The sequence below is a fragment of the Dermacentor silvarum genome, chromosome 1 (assembly GCF_013339745.2).
Source record: "Dermacentor silvarum isolate Dsil-2018 chromosome 1, BIME_Dsil_1.4, whole genome shotgun sequence".
NCBI lineage: Eukaryota > Metazoa > Arthropoda > Arachnida > Ixodida > Ixodidae > Dermacentor > Dermacentor silvarum.
The window spans coordinates 12136880-12157623 of record NC_051154.1 but is presented as its reverse complement, the minus strand read 5'-3'; the positions used below and the strand labels follow the sequence as shown (position 1 = coordinate 12157623).

At 46.4% G+C, this 20744-nt stretch overlaps 1 protein-coding gene across 2 annotated transcripts; it reads right to left on the bottom strand.

Annotated features, from left to right (window-relative positions):
- Nucleotides 1-1047: 1047 nt before the first annotated feature.
- LOC119456769 (protease inhibitor carrapatin) lies at nt 1048-20059 on the bottom strand. Of its 2 annotated transcripts, XM_037718594.2 has the most exons (4): nt 19874-20059; nt 9364-9543; nt 7010-7091; nt 1048-1134 (listed from the first exon to the last, which is right to left on the bottom strand). In XM_037718594.2, coding segments are annotated over exons 1-4 (318 nt in total). In that variant the 5' UTR covers nt 19929-20059; the 3' UTR covers nt 1048-1133. The 2 variants fall into 2 exon arrangements, with proteins under 2 accessions (XP_037574522.1, XP_037574526.1); XM_037718598.2 differs by lacking the exon at nt 7010-7091 and having other exon boundaries at nt 19874-20013.
- Between the last annotated feature and the right edge of the window lie 685 nt (nt 20060-20744).

Sequence of the window (20744 nt, the reverse complement as noted above, 5' to 3'; positions counted from 1 at the left end):
CTACTTGTCGTAGCGGCAGTGGCGTCGACATTGCTGGCGATCATGGCCGCAAAAGGAGGGAAAAAGAATAAGAAAGGCAAAAAGAAAGGCAAAAAGAAAGGCAAGAAGAAAGGCAAAAAGAAAGGCAAAAAGAAGAAAAAGAAGAAGGAAGATGACAGTAAGTCTGAAAAGTCGTCCGCATCGACCGCTTCGCTGTCAAAGGCTCCAGAACCAACAAAGACCGTCACAGCCGCGCCAACGCCGCCAACGCCGCCAAAGACACCTCCAAAGACTGCCTCCGAGGACGCAGTCATCCGCATAACGACCACACGGACAGGTGACAGCCCCGCAGGATCCGTGGACCAGACAGACTTCCTGGAGATTCGCATACCAAACCAGCAGGAGCAGCTGCAGCCGGCGCCAATGGTGGTGCAGCCAGGAAAGCCACCAACACACACCGTAGAGACGCTCCACATTCAGATCCCGCAACAGCAACAGCAGCAAGTAGCAGCGTTCGTGGCGCCGCCGCCCCCCCAGCCACAGACGTCCACTATCGAGATCCGGGTTCCTCAGAAGCTCATGTCACCCAAGCCACCGCAAGTGGTGGCAGTGCCTGCTCCTGCAAACCGGCGCCAGGTACAGCGCATGGTCTCACTCAACCTCACAGGCAATCAGAACGCGCTCGGAGCCCGGCGCTCGACGAGTCAGACGTCGCTGGTGCAGCTGACTCGGAGCCCCGTTCAGCCGGTGCAGGTGCTGCGGCGGCCCTCAGGGGGCCAGCTAAGCACGCTACAGTGGCCCTGGAACTTGTGGTATCCGTACTGGGGCGGTGGCGGCGGCCAGCCCTTGGCGCGCGCGGTCAGCCTGGTCACCGAGTCCTCAAGCTCGGTCGAGGTCGTCGAGCGCGCCAGGGTGCCCGCCGGAACAGTTGTCCGCCGAGTCCAGTCAGGCCCTATAGTTACACGGAGGGTGGTGACGGGCAGCTCGCCCTACACCTCCATGTACCCTTATTATGCATACCCACAGCCCTGGTGACAGAAACGGACCTGGACTATCTGGAAACAGTCTTTTAATGTGTCGAACCGGATCACCGCTGCCGTCAGTGAGGCTGGCTCTGCTGCTGCCGCCCCTATCCACTGGTCGTCTTGTGGGGATCTGGGGAAAAAAGAGAAACATCCAGAGTTGGTCCCTCGAGGTCAGCCGCAGCTCTGCCCGCTATATGACAGGCCTGCCCCTTAAGCAGCGGCTCTCTCTCTCTCTCTCTCGTTTCAGAACCCAACCTGAAAGATCCACAACCGATGCAGCCGTTGGACTACGAAAGACCTTGCAGGAGCCCCAAGCAGCTTCTTGGTGTTTTACTACCGGATAGCACTTGCTTACATTCTGTGTACTTATCAAGGAAGGTTACCAAGGGACATGCTCCCATGCAACCGTGGCTGTTATTGCGGATCCACCGGGGACTCGGACCTGTCAGATGTAGCGTGAACTGTTTTTAGTGATTTCTATTAAACACCAAAGGCGTACTTTTGTACTCTTGCTACATCTCTAATACCACCAGCAGTGTCATGAGATAGTGCGCGAGTGCACTGGTACCTGTAGTGACATTTCGGAAGGAATTCATTTTGCTCTCGTGCCTTCATTCCCGCATATGTTGAAGGCTCCAGTTTCCGATTACCAGCTTCGACATACATTTCAAGAAAGGCTAAGTGCTTACTGAATATTTGTTAGCGACGCAAATATGGCGTTTCAGTGAGCGTTTAAACTTAAAATAACCGTGGAGTAGAAATAAACTGCGATAATTACTAATTAGCAGTTAAATTCTCTAACTTTTTTAGTTAATTTATGAGCATGTTGCCTTCGCAGAATTGAATCCAGTCGGTGCTATGCAAGATTCCTAAGTGAACATATGTTCACTTAGGACTCTTGCGACAACAATCACTCGAGACATTCGTCCCTAAAAACCACCACGATGTACATTAGTTTGTTCGGTAGCGACCTTCTCCGAAAGTAATTCGAAAGCTAATGTACCTCCTCGTAGGTTTGTGAGCGGATATTCAGATTGACTTCAATTCTGTGATGGCAGCGTACTTCCTAGATCAAGTAAAAGGCTAATTAGCGAACCTTTGTTAATGACTATCGCAAACATTCGTGTACACTTGCGCGAAGAATGTTTAACCGAAAAGAGTTTGTTTGCTCTACTTTGTTTCAGAATTACTTCGTCCGTGCTAAAGTGCCTTGAGTACTGTAATAATTCTGCACCTATCAAATTAATGTGTCGAACTTTCTTCGCGCCCAAGTGTCGCCTAGTAAATTTCCTTGGCCAGCTACGCGTGTCTTTAGGCTGGAGCAACTGGATTCGTCTTCAAGATAATATAAAATAGTTTAAGCTCCACCTAACTCACAACCGCAATAAACTTAGGTTCCCTCCGAGCAATGACCGGCTTTTTGTTGCTTATTACCACTGTGCAGCTTCTGTTTCTTTCTTTTTTTTTCACATACCTTCTTGTCAGCGTAATAACATAAGTCAGCGCACAAAGGAAGACGAGCCACGTTTTGAGACAACAACAACTGGGAAAGACAACGCTAGCATAGCGTTACATAAAATCCCACCTGTGATTCGTCATATTGGTAGCCTTAACATGTTGGAAGGGCTCAAGATATGCTGGCGCTTTGGGCAGGTGCGTGTTCATATCTGTAGGATATACCCAGTGCCTACACTCATCGAATGTACAATGCTTTTTTTACCAAGTACTGCAGCCAGAAGACACTGCGGCCACACTATTAATAGGGTGCCTCGACAGGACTCCCTGCCACGGATATTCCGGTACCATTCCTTCAGTGCTCTACCCAAAACATCGGTCAGCAGCACACAGCTCGAGGAGGAAGTTCGGTAGACCTCCTGCCTAGACTCGTCCATCAACGTTTACTATAGATATTGCAATAATTTCAGTGTTGTGTTTTAAGGAAAATAAACACGCAATTTGTTTCTACTATACGTAACTAACCAGAATTGCCTAATCATAAGTACTGAAATTCTTGCGATTAGATACAATCTTCTAAATAAATATTTAGCATATATTTGGTACGTGGTTTCATATGAAGTTGTGAATATATACGTATTTCTAAGTTTGTTTATTATTTGTGTTTCTGTCATGTTTTGTAACAAAAGGATGGTATTACTGTTCCACCGGCCATGAGACGCTAGCAGTGGTGTACTGTTTGAAATATTGGAAATATGGGCAGAATTGAGTAGTTGTAGTCATATTCAGTCCAAAGATTACCAAGCTTGGCTGCGTGATGTATATTGCCAAGAATGCATGCATTCAGGCATTAGCGGTTGAAAACGGTCGAAAATACTTAACGAGTGCGAAAACATCACGAGCTGCATCAATGTCAAGATCACGAATAAGGGAGAAATGCTAACGTGCATAAAAGGACACCCAGCAGTGACATATCAGGTTCCGTGCCCCGAACTTGTTTTTATTAAGAGCCTCGCACTCCACTTGACATTGCAATTGCCAGATAACTGTCATCATCGCTATTTCTCAATGATACTGATTTCCGGGTACAATCGTAACGCCGCGTGTCGGCCCCGTCAGCTTCGTCGCCTTCTGCGTCATTGTACTGTTGAACGATACAATGATGCCCAGCTGTCTCCCACGTATTAGTTGTCTCCTGACCCCTTCTTCGCTTGTGCGTCAATAGCTGCACTGCTTTAGATTTGTGGTCTGGCCCACACGCGTTTTAGTGGTCGCCTAGACGCTGACCGCAAGATGTTCCTGCATCGTGGTATGCGCTTAGCCACTGCTGCTGGCGGCTTCTTCGAGCACATGCGGGCGTTGTTGGGATTATCCTGTCAACCATAGTAGTCACAAGGTCGTGAAGCTGCATGTTTCGGTGTCAATCAGCGCGCTAGCGTTCTCCTTCACCTTTCTGCCCAGAATGAATAGGTTTCTGTGCGAGATTGCACGAGAAATAATGGCGAAAGATTGGGGTGGAAAAGATGCGTTATTTTTGTAGCCCTAGAGGGAGCACGGCTCAGCGTATATGAGAAATAGGCTATGCCTCATCTACACCGCCCATAGCTAATTCTATCGAACCCACTTTATTTTCGTTCTGTACTTGCAGTTGGCATGGAACACCCTTTGCAACCTGTGCAGTAATGTTTTAAAGATACAAAAATGATTGTCATGTCGACAGAATAAGGTTAAATCAGAAAGCTATACGATGGAAATTCCGAATGAAAGCAAACAACCGCATGAGAAGTCCATCGACAGCATGAAAGAATATAGACACATTATCTTACAAGCTAGGTCTTTAGCTAACATCTTGTTTAAAACAAGCAAGTCAGCGGCGTGAGCTCATGTGCCAAAAAGTGAACGTCCCTACCCTAAGCCACGAAGTCAGGGCCGGTATTTTGTAGCGATGCCTTTCCGGTAATAATGCCTTTTCACGCTTATCGCGCTTCGTCAGTGGTCAGAGCGACGGTCCGCTCGCGTTATCAACGGGATCAGCCGGCCGTGAGCGGTGGATGATAAGACCAGTATAGAATAAGTCATAAGGCATCGCTACAAACTCGCGGCCCTGTTCTCTCGCTTTTTGTTATTCAAATTTGTTTTTCCTCTTGATATCACACTCTGTTTCATCCGCAATGCCTCAATGCGTTCTTGGCAATAAGTTCTCTCTACTATAGCGCTTTACCGTTGGTTTCAACTAAGAGTTAGCATGTCCGGTCTTGTGCCACAAATGTGCACGGCAACAACAAAATGTGCGCGCAGTAGAGCAGTGCAATGACCGAAAACTGTGCACAGCGTTTTCCTTGTGTCCAACCTGAATCATCATCACCAGGTTAGTCTTATTTGTGAAACATGAGCAAGAAAGGGCACCATATGATTTTTTTTCCTAAAACAACAGTTTTGGCGATTGTTGTAAGGAGCACCTGACCTGCCCATGTACGTCTCCTCCTTTGAAACTTGCTCAGCTTTGTAATGTAGACACTTTCAATACATGCCAGTCTTTACGATCATTCTGTTGATATATCTGGTTCACATACTTAATGGAAAAGCACTGGTGCAATGCTACACAAAGTTGTGTGGCGTAAACTGTGTCATCACTGTCAAACAAGATATTGTGGGATATATGGTCTTGAACACATAATAAAGCAGAATGATAAACCCAAAAGAAGGAGACCAATGCAAAAGCGTCCTCCGTTATTATTATTATTATTATTATTATTATTATTATTATTATTATTATTATTATTATTATTATTATTATTATTATTATTATTATTATTATTATTATTATTATTATTATTCACTGCGTTATCATGTATCCAAGAGTGCACCTTCAAATCCATGCGTCCAAAATTAGTAGTGGTGTTAGATTGAGATGTATTTTATTTGCTGTGGCGCATTCATGCGACGAAGAAATCTCCCATGAGGAAGCCCGAAGCTTGGTGGTCTTCCCTTCTAAACCGGGCTCTTTCTAGATGAGTACAGAGTGATCGAACAGTCGCAATGAGCGTATGTCGTTGCTACAGTGCACGCGGGAGCATTCTTCCTGGTAATATAATGTATAAAGCATCTGCACGAACACACACGTGCGTAAAGTCTCGCGATTCCAAGAAAACGGGTCTCTGAGGCGCATGGTTCCAGGGGCAACGTGATCTGGGAAGCCCTTGTCTGACAATAAAAGATATTCAGATTTCTGGTTTCTTGTTCGGGAGTCTCCTTTATCGCAAGAATACAGCGTTAGAGTAGTTAGAGCCGAGGTGAGAAAGTGTACGCACCATGATGAATGCACCCAGTTAAGCGCAAAAAGCAAAAGCAGAAAACGACACTACTGCTGTGAGCTGAGGTTGTATTTGTGTGTATAGCTCATTCTGGGTATCTTTATGTATCTGCAAGTTCGTGTCGTGTTTGGTGAGCACGATTTGTTCAAGTCAGTGACGTCTAACCACTTACGTCGGGAGCCCGTAAGAGGTACTGCGAAAATCGAAGACTTAACATAGATCGGTATGCACACTGTCGACAAGCTGTCGTTCACATGTCATATGCAGCAATTAAAAATCGGCATCAAAACGTGGGAGCGTTGTAAAGCGCTTTTGCGCTTTGAGGTGCACAGAATTTCGTTCCAAAGTGAACATCGCGCTGAAAAGTAACTAGTTACAACCTTTAGACGCTGTATTTTATTTATATTGCACTCCCTTCTCTTGCAACGCAAATATGGTAGCACAGTCTCTGTTTCTTTTTGTCCCCGCCTCACAGCTTCACATGCAACTACACTTGCACTTTTGTTTCGCTATACAGAAGTAAAATGTTTTTTTTTTTTTTTTTTTGTAGTAGTCAAGAGCCTACAGATAAGACTGTGGACGTACCCTGCACATAGTCGACATCACATTTTAAGCGCAACTTGCGTTCACGGAAGCTTCCTAGGAAATCCTGCAGGGCAAATATTCTGCGTTCAAAGTACCAAAGTTTTCGCTTGTACTAATTGGTCTGTCGCTTCCGCTAATATCATGTTCGTAATCCCGCTTGAACGGGGCCTATTCTTATAAACCGCTTTAGCGTACAAATTGATTGGTGAATACGTACGTTGTTCTTTCGCGTGCGTGCCTAATTTTTAAGATTAATTTTGTTCTCAAGATACTAATTAGGTTGGATAATCCAACTCTCGCAAAGCAACTAGTTGACGAAATAGAAATAAAACCGTGTAAAATATTTATTCGATTCTAGGTGTTTCTCGCATCCTCATTGATTTTGTACAGGCATCTCTGCGCAAGTAACTCTTATTCGAAAGAAAAAATACAACTCACAAAGTCATCAGAAGAAAGACGGCGTCCACTGCATAGAGAGAACAAAAGACGCGTTCGTGAAGGGAGTGCTTTCGACGCACTTTGCTTTCACATGTCCCAAAACACTGTGCACACCCGACGCTGCCAGCATTTTGCTGTCGTAACTGCGTGCTGCGGTAAGCGGATGAGTGCTTCGAGTGACCGCGAACAGCAATGTGGCGCGGATTGACCCACCAGCATGGAGCCTGCTTGGGCAGCAGTTGAAGGAAGCCTTTCCACGTTAAGCGATGCTCGGCTGACAGCACATCGAGGCACCCTATGAGGAAACACGTTCGATGGTACTTCTTTAAAACAGTGTCTCAACCACAGCACCCATCCCTTTGGTTTGTAAAGTAACCCAAACCAAGGCGCTGCGGCTCTTCAGCGCCTGATTACAACAACAAGCAGGCGCTGTGGCGAGATGGTCTTCGCGCTCGACACCTGCAAGATAAGCACACACTGGGACAGCATTCGCTGAGAGTTTCTTTGAGAGACACACAAGGAATAACGCTAGTCTTCTCAACGCTGATTGCTATTCGCAATGTTTCTGCGCAGTTATGCATTCCCGGAGAGCACATTTCAATGAATGCGCACGCGTAATGTTTTCTTTGCCATCACCCGTTTTCACCCTCGTACTGTCGCCATCCGTCATCTCTTAAAGTGTCTCAGAGAATGCGACTGTCCAACGCCAAAAACGTTTTGGTGGAGTAAACATGGGAAAGAAAGGGCAAAATGAATAAGGGCGTCGATTCTGAATCCATGAACATGCGCGAGTAGTCGAAGCAGCTCCCTGCACGCGAGATGTAGTTTGTTTTTCTCTTGTGGTGTCATCTCGCTGCCTATAAGTACAATTTATCCTTCCGAGAGTCCAAACCGAGATCAGGGCGCAGCAATGCCACCTTGCATTGCAGAGCCCAATCACATATCTCGAGCACCGTGCACGAACTCAGCCGATTGCGCCGTGGGGTAAAGGTCAACACAAGAATATGACTGCTGTGGCCACGTCGACTGCAGTTCTCGCTAGGCTGAAAAGCGAGGCCCTTTCCGTTAAACTAACGTTCCCGGCTTGTATTTGTTCATTGTGTGTCGATAGAAGTGTGTTTCTTGCCTCCTGTCTTCCGCAGAAAATGCTATCTCTGAATAAACACTGCACACAATGAACAAGTTCAAACCGATATAGGGCCCCAACATTTCAACATGTAAAAACATGTGTCATAAGTTTCTCTAGATTAACACTGCGACATTCTTGCTGCATTGCTTCTAGCTTATGTAGATAAACTTGCTTAACTTTCTAACTCAATTATCCTCATGCCACATATTTTGCCTTCAGCAGCAGACCCACGTTTTTAATGAAAGACGTAATTAGTTGATGCATGGATTTGTAATACGTTCAGTCCCACATTTATGGCGCTCTCTGTGTAAACATGGGGCACCTATGCAGGAATGCCAACTTGAGAGTGCAGTTTCAGGAGCTGTCGTAAAATAGTGGCAAGCGAAATTCTGCGTGCAAGCTTCCTCAACACGGCACTTCACCGCAGCATGGCGCTTGTGCTTTCAACTGTGCAATGCACGTAGCCTATGTGCTGGCCCCCACTTCTGCGCGAGATATCCCACCTGCCCCCTTCTCTGAATTGCACCATTTTACTGCCTTCCAAATAGTTGCTGCAGTCAACCATGTGCAATTAGCCCGCTACAATGGGAGGAGGACCAGCGCAAAAGTATGCATCATACATTTTGGGGGGGAAATACATAAGGGCATACTGACGGATATAACTGTAGCATTAAAAAGAAGTACGTCAATTTTTCTTTAACTTTTTTTCCAGGAATATGGCTTTCACCGAAAAGGGTCAGTGAAGGCCAATTTACCAGAGAGCAGATTTACATGCGTTCCGATGCAAAGAGCCTTGCGAGATCGAACTGACGCGTCAGCTATGCCACCCATTTTACGCAGAGAGACCGGGGAAGCCCTGGCCCCGGCCATTGCACTATTCGAGCTGTGGCCACTGAGACCTCAGCAAGTTCACTGATCGTAACTCGGGCTTGTACCTAGTCTATTTTTTTTTCTTACTATTCGTTGGAGCTCTGTACCCTCGTAAGTCTCATTCTATTTGTGCTCGAATATGACTGCATAGTCATATCGCTGTAGCGCGTTGTTCCTTTATTAGACTGGTTAGTTATGTGTATTGGATGCAACTAAAGTGTTGAAGAGTAGGATCTGCAGTCGTTAACGTTTCAGCGTCAACAAAATTCGTGACCTAGATATTAACCAAAAAAAGAAAACGGTAAGTTTCGAGGCTAAAAATCTAGGAAACTCACCGAAACTGCTAACAAAAAAGAAAACGAATTCTCGGCTGCATGGAAATAAAAGCCGAAAAATGTACACTGAATTTCAGAAAAATAAAAAGAAAATCACAAAACATTGAACTTTAGATATAACCTATACTGTGCTTTTGTTTTGCTTTCTCGTCCTAACCGCACTTGAGTCTTTGACGGTATCAGATGCCGGCTTCGTGACCTAGTTGGGCGGTTCTGACGCGCCGTATACTCACGGACGCACGCCTTCTTGCATTTGGCCTCTGTGTCGAAGCGGTTGTCGTTGCCGTCGCAGCCGCCGTACACGAACAGCTTGCAGGAGTTGGTCTTACTGTCATAGTACCACTTGGTCGAAGCATCTTCGCAGTTCCCGGGGTCCTTCTTCAGGGAGCACGCTTTGTTGTGTGCAGCATGACCTGCGCACAGTGACACAAGGGTACATCTGTGAAAAGAGGGCGGTTACGGGAGGGTTGGTCCACACATAAAGAAACAGACATCTACTTAGCTTTTCATAAAATGCTACTCGTGTGCGGCGAAGCTTAACACTATGGTCAAGAATCATTTAGAGCAATCCACTGGTAACTGCGCACAGTAAGTCATGACAAAGTGGGCGACTACACGTGTTCAGCAGGGACCAACGTTCATAAAATTTCCTTCGGGTAAGCGTGGTTCGTGCTTCTCCAAAGCCTACACTATCTTCTTCTTATTCGCCACTACACTGGCAGAGACAAACGTTAGCCGGTGTGACCGTGAAAGGAGCGAAACCTTGTTGTTTGGCACAGCACCACCGTGGTTGCTCGAGACTGCTCGAGAGCGGTCTTACAGGAGAGGAAGCTTACGATTCCAGCCCTCTGGACTCGTAAAGCCCTGCGTGCCTAAGAGTGATTCGTAGCAACGTTCGCCCACCAATCGTCTTATGGCGAACAACAGCGAAGGCGCGAGCCAGTGTTTTATAAATATCAAAAAGGTTTATGAATCAAAGCCCTCACTCCGCGACGAGTCGAACGTGTAGAAACTTAAATTTGGAGGGCGCTTAAGCTTCGCCTTTAAGAGTCGAACGCGATAGCATTCAAAGATCCCTGACTGTTTGTCAGGCTTCCCGGCAACTACAGCTTTCTTTTTTCTGCAACCTTCGCCTCGGCGCGCCGCTGCCGAGGAGGCGAGCACCATCTGGATGGTGTTTTTGCAAGGAATACCGACCGGGGCGCGCACTTGTATCAATGGTAGAAATGCTGGAAAAGGGGTTTGTGTTTGAGTTTCCGCGTAACAGAATTATGTTTTCTCGTACAATCAAATTACATTCCGACTCTGTCATGCCTGTAGGCTGTGGTTAAGTCGTACTTTACGATTTTTCTGACGCATTTCTGACGTGGTCGGAATGGTTCGGCGTGATTTTCTTGGCCGAGGACGCAGCACGCCAACACCGACGCCGGATTTTCTGCGACACGGGGCCCCTAACGCTCTCGCGTTAAAATGCCGTCTCGGTCACGCACTGTGCACCTTTCTTTTCTTTGTAGCGATGACAACTATATACCTTGATCTCTCTCTCCTCTCTCTATTTCTTTAAATATTTTTGCACAGTGACTGTACCTATATGCAAAGGAGTTGTATTTTGCTTTTCGGGACTGCGCTTTTTTAAGTGGGACCTGTTCGCGACTCTTTCTCTTTTTTTTATTCGTTAGGGCTGAAAAAAGCATGCTTTATAGAAATCGCTTAGTCAACGCCGTAAACAGCCGCCTAGGATCGACGACATTCCCATCCATCTGTACATATTTTATGCCTAATGTCGAAACTCATCGTAACCGTCGATTGTAAATAGCTACCGAATCTCAATAAAACAGCTTGTTTCTTCAATTACGGGGTAACGCCGCTACTACAGTTCGTACCGCGATTGAAAAAAAAAAGCCACCTTTTATCATTTTCTCACCAGTGCAACTGTCGTGCTGTTTCGTTAGTTGGAACATTTCTGGGGATTCTGCAGACGCATGATGTCCACTGGAAGCTTGTAGAATTATACACTTCACTAGCGCCGCTAAATTTTTTAAGGGTTGGTATAGGAAACTGAGCGTTCATCTTGTTAAATTCTCGGCGTTCTCTTTCACTCTCGCCCTTCTATCTCATGACAAGTTAAATTCAAATATAATTTTTTAGCATTACTGTTATAGAGTCTTGAGAGTCTTGTGTTTTCTCGTACATTCAAATTACATTCCGACTCTGTCATGCCTGTAGGCTGTGGTTAAGTCGTACTTTACGATTTTTCTGACGCATTTTACTTCGAGAAATTGCGGCGTGGTAATTCCGCAGATAATAGCTGGGCGGAGTTTAAGCTTAAGTTTTTTCAATTAAGTTTTTACACTAAAGCTGTTCCTAAGAGTTGGTGTCCGCGAATCGTGATGTTCGATATAATATTACTGAAGGCGCACTTCGCCTTTGGTAATAGAACATTTTGTGAATTCGGTCCCAGATGCAGAAAAGCTTAGGCGCCGGAACAGCCTCACGCTTGACATAATTTGGAATTGACAAACGTCAACCAAGGAACGTGCCCCAAGTTCTCGGCTCCTGTGGCAACGTCAGATGCTCGACACTTGCTTTGGCTGTGCCCTGGAACGCGGATCATCAGACTTCAGATTTTGCGAAAGGCTGTACTGAGGCCAGACGTACCCGAAAATTGCACCCGCTGGGTGACGGACTATAAGTTTATAGAGATATTGTTGCAGTTCCTGCACGATGCAAAGTTCGAAGTTTCCATTTCTCATTTGTCTTGCGGCGAATCCTCTCGAAGTAAAAGAAAATCTGTGTTTATGCTGCAAAGATATGATGTCATATTAGAGGCATACGCCGCAAGCCACCTCTGCCTTTTTTTTTTTTTACAAATAAATTATTTATTTCTCTCTATCCTTCAGAGCTGAGCGTATATGTTGCTGCACGCATGATACTTCACTCGACCATACGCGACCCTGCATACAAAACACTTGGTGCATTGCGCGTGCGCATCGCTGCCGACGCTAATCCTCAGGTACGCTAAGGTCCTTCTGGCGTACGCTGGCTGCTTGTGTCCGCTGTGTACCTCCTCTTTAAGTGTAGATATCTAGGGTCCACCGCTTAGATACTCCCCATGAGCCGGGCCCATGTTTTATTAAACTAATACGTATTGCGGCCACCATTGCTTAACAATCGGCGAAGCTTAGTCGGTGAATACCCGTCAGGTTGGTCCGAACGCTGCTCATATGCACAGTTTAAGGGACGCCTCTGCGCTAAGCCCGCCGGTGATGCTGCGCTTGCTGCTTGCGCCTCACATAATGCATTTCTGTCCCACGCTCTTCTCACTGCAGCATCCAGCGCCGCTGGTGGCGCAATCAGAGACGTGGCCGCGCGTAGCCTTGACGCGCGCAAGGATAACGGGTCCGGCGCTTCCCCGGCCGCGAGTGCCGTCATGGCCTTCGGCGCCTATCTCGCCATCATTGCGCGCCAGAGGTTGCGTGCACTCCTCCCGAACGACGGCATACCCTGTCCCACTTATCAAACGAAACAAAGACTGCACGACCAGAGAGAAGGCCCTTCGAGACCGCTTCGGTGGTCGAGTTCCAGAAAGCTCGCCCACAAGGAGCGTCGGTGGCGTGAGTGCCATGTTGATGGGTCGCCCTGTGACCCCCATGACGTCTCTCCGCGCTGTCGAGAAAGTTCATCCCACCTATCTCCGGGCTCGCCGCTCGACGTGCCAGTGTTTTGCCTCGCTTCTTTATGCGCGTCCTGTGCGTGTCGAAGATAACGCGAAGACCAGTTCCGCTGGAAGCTCGCACAGAGCATGCGGACCACGGCTCGCCGTGTAAATATCATTGCTGCGTGCGACTCGCCGCCGCAGATTTAACTGCATGCGACTTCACCATGAGGAGCGCTTCTTCTTTTTCTTTTTTGTTACCTGCGAAACTGTCGGAATAGGCGCGACCCGTGCCGCAAATAAAACGAACGCGCAGAAGAAGACGCTTCAGCACGACTTAGCTGATACATTGTATCTGGTGCAAAACAATGTGACAATAGAAGTGGACAGGAGAGAGTGCTAGGCTTCTATTGATGCTTTATAAAAATTAATGCATGCATGAGAGGAGTGGTATGCGTGGTATATACCAGGAATACAACTAATGGGCTCGTGAAAATTGAGGTTTCACTAAACGACAGCCAATGTAAAAGCAAAGAAACCCTAAAAAGAAAAAAAAAAATAAGCGAACCTTACACGCGGGTCGGAAGCCGCGACTTACTCAAATCGCGGCGATCCATTGCTTATTATAAGCTAGACAACATTTTCCATTTGTTCGGTTTGATGAGTGGTTTCTGCGTCGCACACCTATTTTCATTTTCTTGTTTCTTTCTGTCGCACCATAAGGAAAAGTAATACACAGCAGCTGAAGCCATCGCTTCCGTTTCTGGTAATACATTTTCGGAAGCGATTACAAACCTCACACAGCAATCAGCAACGTTGAATCGCGAGTAGAATGTTCCCCCTCTCCCCAAATTTTATTTTCTTTGTCGTTGTTTCTGACAACAGTGTTAATAAATTGGTGTATTTTTCGTGTGGTGCTTATTTTTCGTAGTTATTCTTATGTTTACATATTTTATGTCAAAAGCTTATGTATTCTCTACTTCTGCGCGAATATTCTTCTGTCAGTAATTAAATAACAGCCCGGTCTCAGGCAGTTACGGTGGATGCATGGATCTTCCAACCTAACAAAAGCATGCGGCTGCCAGGAAAAACGCCACTGGGATATATTGCAATAAGTCCCATCCACCATGCCCACGCATTTAGCGACAGTTATTTTTCCTAATGCAATACGCTTTAAATGAAGGAAAAGAAGAAATGCCGTCAGAATATTATTCCCAATAAACGACACCTTCTTTTTCATCGCCTACGGCCAGCTTTCTAAGACACGTGCACTACTGAAATAAGCTAGTTTCCCACTATAGCTTTTCGTCTGTAATGTACACCGCCTCGTTTGTATTAGTGTCTGCACTGACTTCCCTCAAAATTGCGTCAATACAGGAAGGTTGAAACTTGACTGCCTGATAAAAAGCATTTCTACCGGGTCTCACCTGGTGCCGCGCCTGAAGTAAGCCGAGGTGGTTGCAAAGGTTCGCGCCAGCGGCCACGCGCTGCGATCTTCTTGGCCAGCCAATCACGTACGTTTATCACGTCTCAATGGTCGGTGGGATGTGAGTGAAAAAAAAAAACAATGTACGAAGTGATATCTACCGGTTATTTTTCTCTAAAAAATACGTAACGAAGTTCTTTCACAAATTTAACCGATCAGTGTCTTCTATGTTTAAGTCAAAGCTTATTAATAAAGGTATTCAGTGCGTTTCGACAAGGAGTTCATAGATCACAAAGAGGCTCCTTGTTTAATGACATTGGGACAATATTGTAACAAATTAAAGCAAGAATTGAATGTGGTGACCGCATTCAGTAGCGTATTCAGTTGTTCAAACGGTGCCATTCATCGGGAGCCGTCGGCCTCTGACTTCGCCGTGCCTGATGTAGGTCTTGTGGCATTGAAACGACACCAGTGCTAAGGCTTGTGAACAGCTCTTAACGTATGCTTTCAGGGGAAAACAAAAGGCACAAAATCGCGACAAAGATTTCCGTATCGAGCATGCACTTCCAGATATCTGTCGTGAGAATTAGCACTCGATTTGTTCTTTGGCTCATTTGGCTAACGGCAGCGCCGCATGCTGCAATGGCACGACCAGCGCGACGTAGAGGGGCGGCCAGCATGCGATACCACCAGCTCCGCGTCGGGACCTGCCAGAGGAAAGAGCAGCTTATCAGCAGATCGGCTGAGAAAAAAAATAACAGAATTAATAACGCCGTCCGGCCCAGCAGGGGTTTATCATATCGAAGGAGGCTGATGCATGATGCACGTATGTCTTCGATTATTGCGTGGTGAAGCGAAGCAAAGATGACCTTTGGTGCTGACTATTCAGAGCCACGTGTCTGTGAGAAAAATTTATATGAGAAGTAGTAAAGCTGAAACAACAAGTTTGCCAGGCAGTGCAAAGATCAACAATATCGTGTAAAAGCTGAACCGATCTCTACAAAGTATTAGATTCGGACAGCGTAAGCGGTTGAATTCAGAATGTTCAGTATAGTCTGTGCGAGGTAATGAGGAAAAAGGACTACGTACGAGGTATCTCCAAAGCCGTTGACATCAGCACCACATTCCTAGATGGAAAGTGGTTTGAACCATACGTAATGAGAAAAGTCGAAAGCTATGGTGGCAATGACGACTGATTTTGGTGGCAGGCTGAAAAGAAGTCAGCCCGAGATGCTGCGACAATATCAAGCGAGATGACAGTGTCAACAAGCTGAGGAAGAGTTGCCAGGTGGTATAAAGCAAAATGGAACAACTTCATCGAAAGAGGTGACCCCACATAATATAGGACATAGCTGATAGTGTACGATTTCTTTTGCCTAATGGCTGGTCTAACGCTGTGGCATAAAAAAGACCTAACTCCGCTAATAATCTGTCGACAAAAATGTTAATGCGCAAATTGCAACAAATGTCGCCCTTTCTAGATTCTGTACGCATTATGTTCCAAATAATTTATTATATACACGATAAAGAAACACTCCAGTGTCGATTACAAGTCAGATTGCCGATGGTTCATAGCCTTGGCGAATGCAAAATAAACTACAAGTGTTAGTGTCGTCGTGCATGAACAATTCAGCGGCTCGACAGGTTAACTGCTCAAAGATCTCTGGTTCGCTGAGGACGCACTAATGGACCAAGAGAGGCTGCTTTTAGTATAGATTCCATCGCAATTAGGCAAGGTTCTGCGATAACGAAGCGCCGTGATGCGCTGCGACTGCGTCTCGGTGGCCTCGGAACTTCAGGTGATAATCCAAACACGGTCCTGGAAATGTAATCGATTAAAGCAAACGTAAGTGGGATAAGCAGTCGGCAAGAAGCAAGATTAGCGAGACGACCTTCGTCCCATCGAGGCTGCAATAAATAAAATCAACGAGAGAAAGGTTATCAGCGTTTCGGCATACGAGCGCCATGCAGGTCCACCTTGCTACTGCTCTGTTACACAAGACGACCAAGATGAGCAAGGTGATCAAGATAAGATTCGCTTGCTTTAAGCGCTTCATTTTTAGACGTGAAGCAGGCAGAACACCTTGAAAATACATTTTCTCTAATGTAAAAGCTATCGCCCTCGAAGTATCGATGTTGCAGGCATGGCAACTACCTTTCACGGCTAGACAATGCTATTCTTTCCTATTTAACGTTCTTTAATGATGTTAAGTTGGCACACTACCTTCAGTAAGTCTGCGCCTTGCGAAAGCGGTACATTAGTTTACGCAAGATTATAAAAAATAACAAATTTTTATTGCTTTAACGTAAATTTCTATATTTAAAAAAAAAAGGCTTGTCTGAAGTTGCGGTGAGTATATTGGTGTAGTTTACGTCTCAAAACATGCTTCAAACAATGAGAGGCACCGTAGTGGTGTGCTCCGGATTATTTTGATCACTTCAGCATGCACCGAAAACTATGTACAGTGGTGCTTTTTCTTGTGTTGCGGCCCCATCAAAATAAGGATTCCCTGGAAGGGCCCTGCGCCCGCGAAATACCAGCCGCTAAGGCACCGCGGGGTGGGCACACCAACGTCACTTCTGCATCGAGCGGGTATTAATAATTAGGATGTTATGGTACGAAAAGGAAAGATGACATCCACGAAGTCTATTCTAGAATCTCTGGGTTTTTTTTTTTCTTTTTCGACCGGTCAAAAATGGAAAACAGGGGGTGGAAAGATATACACTATTAGGAGGAATGTATATCCTATAGAGTAACAGAATGAATAAAACATGATACCATCTTTTCTTACGAACCACCCATTCACGACGACTACAGTTCGGTAGCTGAGCGCGGCTCGCTCATACACGAATCACTGAAACTTCGACTTCGCTGTAAGTACGGATCCCATGCTATCCCGCACGCATGATTGACGAGCTACAAGCACCGGCAGGGCATTCGTGCTTAAAATAGACTGCGCTCATAAAAGTGCGTCGCGCAATGACGTCTTCGCAGCTTACGGTATTCAACAAAATGCGAGAACCAACACAAAGCCTGCACTTTTTCTAAGGTGGCTTATCTTAAGCATAGTACTAAACGAACGCTACTTCTCTTAATTGGTGAATTGCTGTGTTTAGGGCATCCGTTTTCTTGTGGAGAACCTGCTCTGTCGGGATATTCGGAGCCCGACTCAGGCTGATTCGTTGAATTTACTCGACGTTACAGAGTCGATATTGGTTTAGCTGTTCTTCAAAAAGCTGCTTCACGTCCGCCGTCAAGCAGCCTGCAGCCATATCAAAAAGCAGCCTGCCGTCTAGTTCTTGTGGTTAAATGATAAAACTAATAACACGTGCATAACCACACTTGACCTAGCGTACGCGAACAAGGCCGTTGTCACAGTAGCAAAAATAAAAATAAAAATAAGGCAAGCAATTCGAGTGGTCGGTCTATTTATGTGCGGTTTAAAAACTGAAAAACGTGTACCGCATGCTGAAACATCCATAACACACCTACGACTCCTTCTAGTCTCGACAAGTGTCTTCTTGAAAACCCAATGGATTTTGTTTTGACTACTATGTAGTTATGATCTATTCGATTATCCCGAAATCACAAGGGGCATTTCAATGAAATCTATGTACACAGATTGCTTGTTAGTCCCGCCCCAATCTGTCAGGCGCCGTACACTCACTCAAGCGTCAAAACTAAATGAACCTGCTCGTTCCCACGAAAATTTTGATTGCTGCCACTTTTACAGTTGCCTGATACTTTGTCACAGCGGTACATAATTGTCAACATAGCTTCTAGTACAAACTTGGTCGCGTACGTAGAGGAGAATTTGGGTCCAATTTTGGGCTGTAATCTCCACATAAAGGCCGATTATACAGGTCTTCGCAAGCACCAATACTTCAGGCTACGACGGCGCTGTCCCGCAGCGGACTCGACTTTGCACACACGAAGCAAGTGTTGTGCTGCTACCCCGGCACCTGGCCCCCTTCTACGGACAGGAAACCGGACTTCACGTTTGGGGTTTTTCCGCTAAAGTAGAGCACATGAAAAGACAACGCAATCTCTGATCAACGCTGCCTGGGTCGATACTGGCCGCACGTGCCTCAACTACGCCGTCTTCCTTTTCTCAATTCTAGCCTTCGAGTGTGACCATGATTGTGCTGACACAGTGTTATAGCCAAAGCCCAGCTACGAGCAGATGAATCCCACTAACCCTTACAAAACTCATTTTCTGCCTTGAGGTCCGCACTAAAAGAAATGCAGGAAGCAACAGGCTTTGCAAAACGTCACATCTCATCACCTTAACATTGTCGAGATAACTTTTTTTTCCATAAACTTTGTTAGTTAGTCAAGTGCACGTATTTGCATGTCATACGTATCGACTTTCCTATAGGTGATATTCGCCTATGTCACGTTCGTTTATACTACAGCAGATGAAGTAAATATGGCTGCTAAAACATTGTTCTGCTGTCCGCCTTACAGGATTATTGAAATGCAGTAATAAAAAAAGATCTGAGAAGGTTATGCACGAATGTAAGGATTGTGCAACCTGTTCGTAGTTCGTTACAGCTTAAAGGACGCTGGGAAGGCCACGGTGAATATATTAGTAGCGCTGGGCCTTCTTCTTCTTCTTCTTTCACGAAATGAAAAGAAGACCACTAGACCTAGTTTGAAATGAAAAGACAACTAGACCTAGTTACTTTACAGTAGTGACAGCTACTCTTTCTAACTTAAGAAAAGCGCTAGTAACGTAACCCCCATGAGGCTTTGACGCCACGTCGCGTTGGTGGTATACGTACAGCAACGGGATTCTACTTGCTTGCGCCTGAAAAGCGACAGCGGGTCTTATACATTTATACAGAAAGCACTATACAGTTCACAGCTTTGATAACACAAACACAGAAAAAAAAATTGTAATACGGATAGTTCGTCAAGGGAAGCTCCGTAGTGCAAACCTTAAGTTCGAGTAGTTTGCTCTCCCACATTCACACGCACCAGGAAAGAAAAAAAAACTGTCAAAACAATACTGGATGTCAATTTGCGTGATTTGCGAAAGGGTGTAATGCCACAGCTGTAAGGCAGCATGCAAGAAGCCATCAGAAAAAGAACGCGCCATCCTCAATAAAATTCTGATGGCGACTTCGCCACATCTCAGTATTAGAAATATTTCTAGCCGCAGGTGTAGGAATCCGTTTTCGCGTTTTCTTATTCTCTTATTTTACAATAGACCTCTTTGTCGTTTTCGCTATATAAGCTTTTCATTGAACAACAGCAGGCAGCAAGGTCAGAATTAATAAGCAAATGCTACTTCGGGTAGTCGAATGTTCCTCATTGGTACGTTGGACGACAGGAAGCAGACGGGACGATATTTGTCCAGTATGCCTCGCCTGGTCCGGCGTGTCCGGTGAGAAGCAGCCAACTTCCCGAAACGTCGTTGTAAAATCTTTTCAAGTTTATTCCTATCATTCTCGGAAGCGACGAGACCAAATCAGGAAACTGCGTGTTCCGATAATCCTCGTAGGCACCCACAGTGGCGAGGAAAAGGCCGAATTCACGCAGAAGGAAACTTGGCACCGGGGCGTATAGTCGGGAGCACTACCCGTGGCGCTGGTCGCAAGGGGTGGGCGGTGGGGGGGTCTGACAACAACCACAAAGCAATTAGTGATGTCTACTCACACACGAGTGAAAGGGAGATGAGAAGCAGGCAGACGAGGCACACAAGGGACTTCATGTTGGCGACGCAAGAGGCACAAAAGCGAGCCCTCTCCTCGGCGGCTGGTTTAAATACAGCGCCCAACCGGTTGCACGCGGGTCACCTGACGACGCGAGCACCGCGGCGGCGGCAAAGTGGAACAGCTCCCCCACTCCACGCCGCCGCCGCCGCCGCCGCCGCCGCTAACGACTTGACGCGGGAACCCGGAAACCATCAGCCGGCGGTCGCGCCCTTCAGCCACGCTCCCGCGACCGCGTCTGACCTACTGGCGACGTCAAAGAAAACCGAATCAAAACCTACGCCGGGGCGCCTCTTCTTCGGATTAGCCGGCAACCAGGTGCGCGCGTGCACACCGCGTTGCGTCCTCCCACACCGCCCGCACGCACGCCTTTTGTCAACCCACTCCTGACCCGCAGATGTGGGAGAAATCGTGTCGGACCAAGGTTACCGACAACCCCTCCAAATACCGAGAGCGCCCATCTTCGGGATGACCGCGTGTTCGAAATCGCCCTCTCCCCAGCCTGTGCGCTGTCCAGTTGCGCAGTGAGCGCGGAGTGTGTGACATTAGACGTGGTGTAAGAGTCGTGGTTGGAAGCAAAGGGACGCGGCAAACCATGGTTCACACAGCTGTACCGTAGCGGAGCTGCCCACATTGACGAGGACAGGTCATGGTACACGACCCTTTGAGAAAGACTTGAAGGATCTTTCTAACCACCATGCATAATAATGTACGAAACTTATCGGCGCAGACAAGAATAAACTATACTCGACGAAACAACCCATTATTTCCTTCGGTGTACCGATAAAATCAGGCATATCTGGCTTACCTACGGC

Coding starts and splice junctions, on each gene's coding strand:
- LOC119456769 (XM_037718594.2), bottom strand. CDS start 19,928: ATGAAGTCCCTTGTGTGCCTCGTCTGCCTGCTTCTCATCTCCCTTTCA. Junction 9,544..19,873: donor CATCTCCCTTTCACTCGTGT/GTGAGTAGACAT, acceptor CACTGTGCGCAG/GTCATGCTGCACACAACAAA. Junction 7,092..9,363: donor ATGCAAGAAGGCGTGCGTCC/GTGAGTATACGG, acceptor GTTTCCTCATAG/GGTGCCTCGATGTGCTGTCA.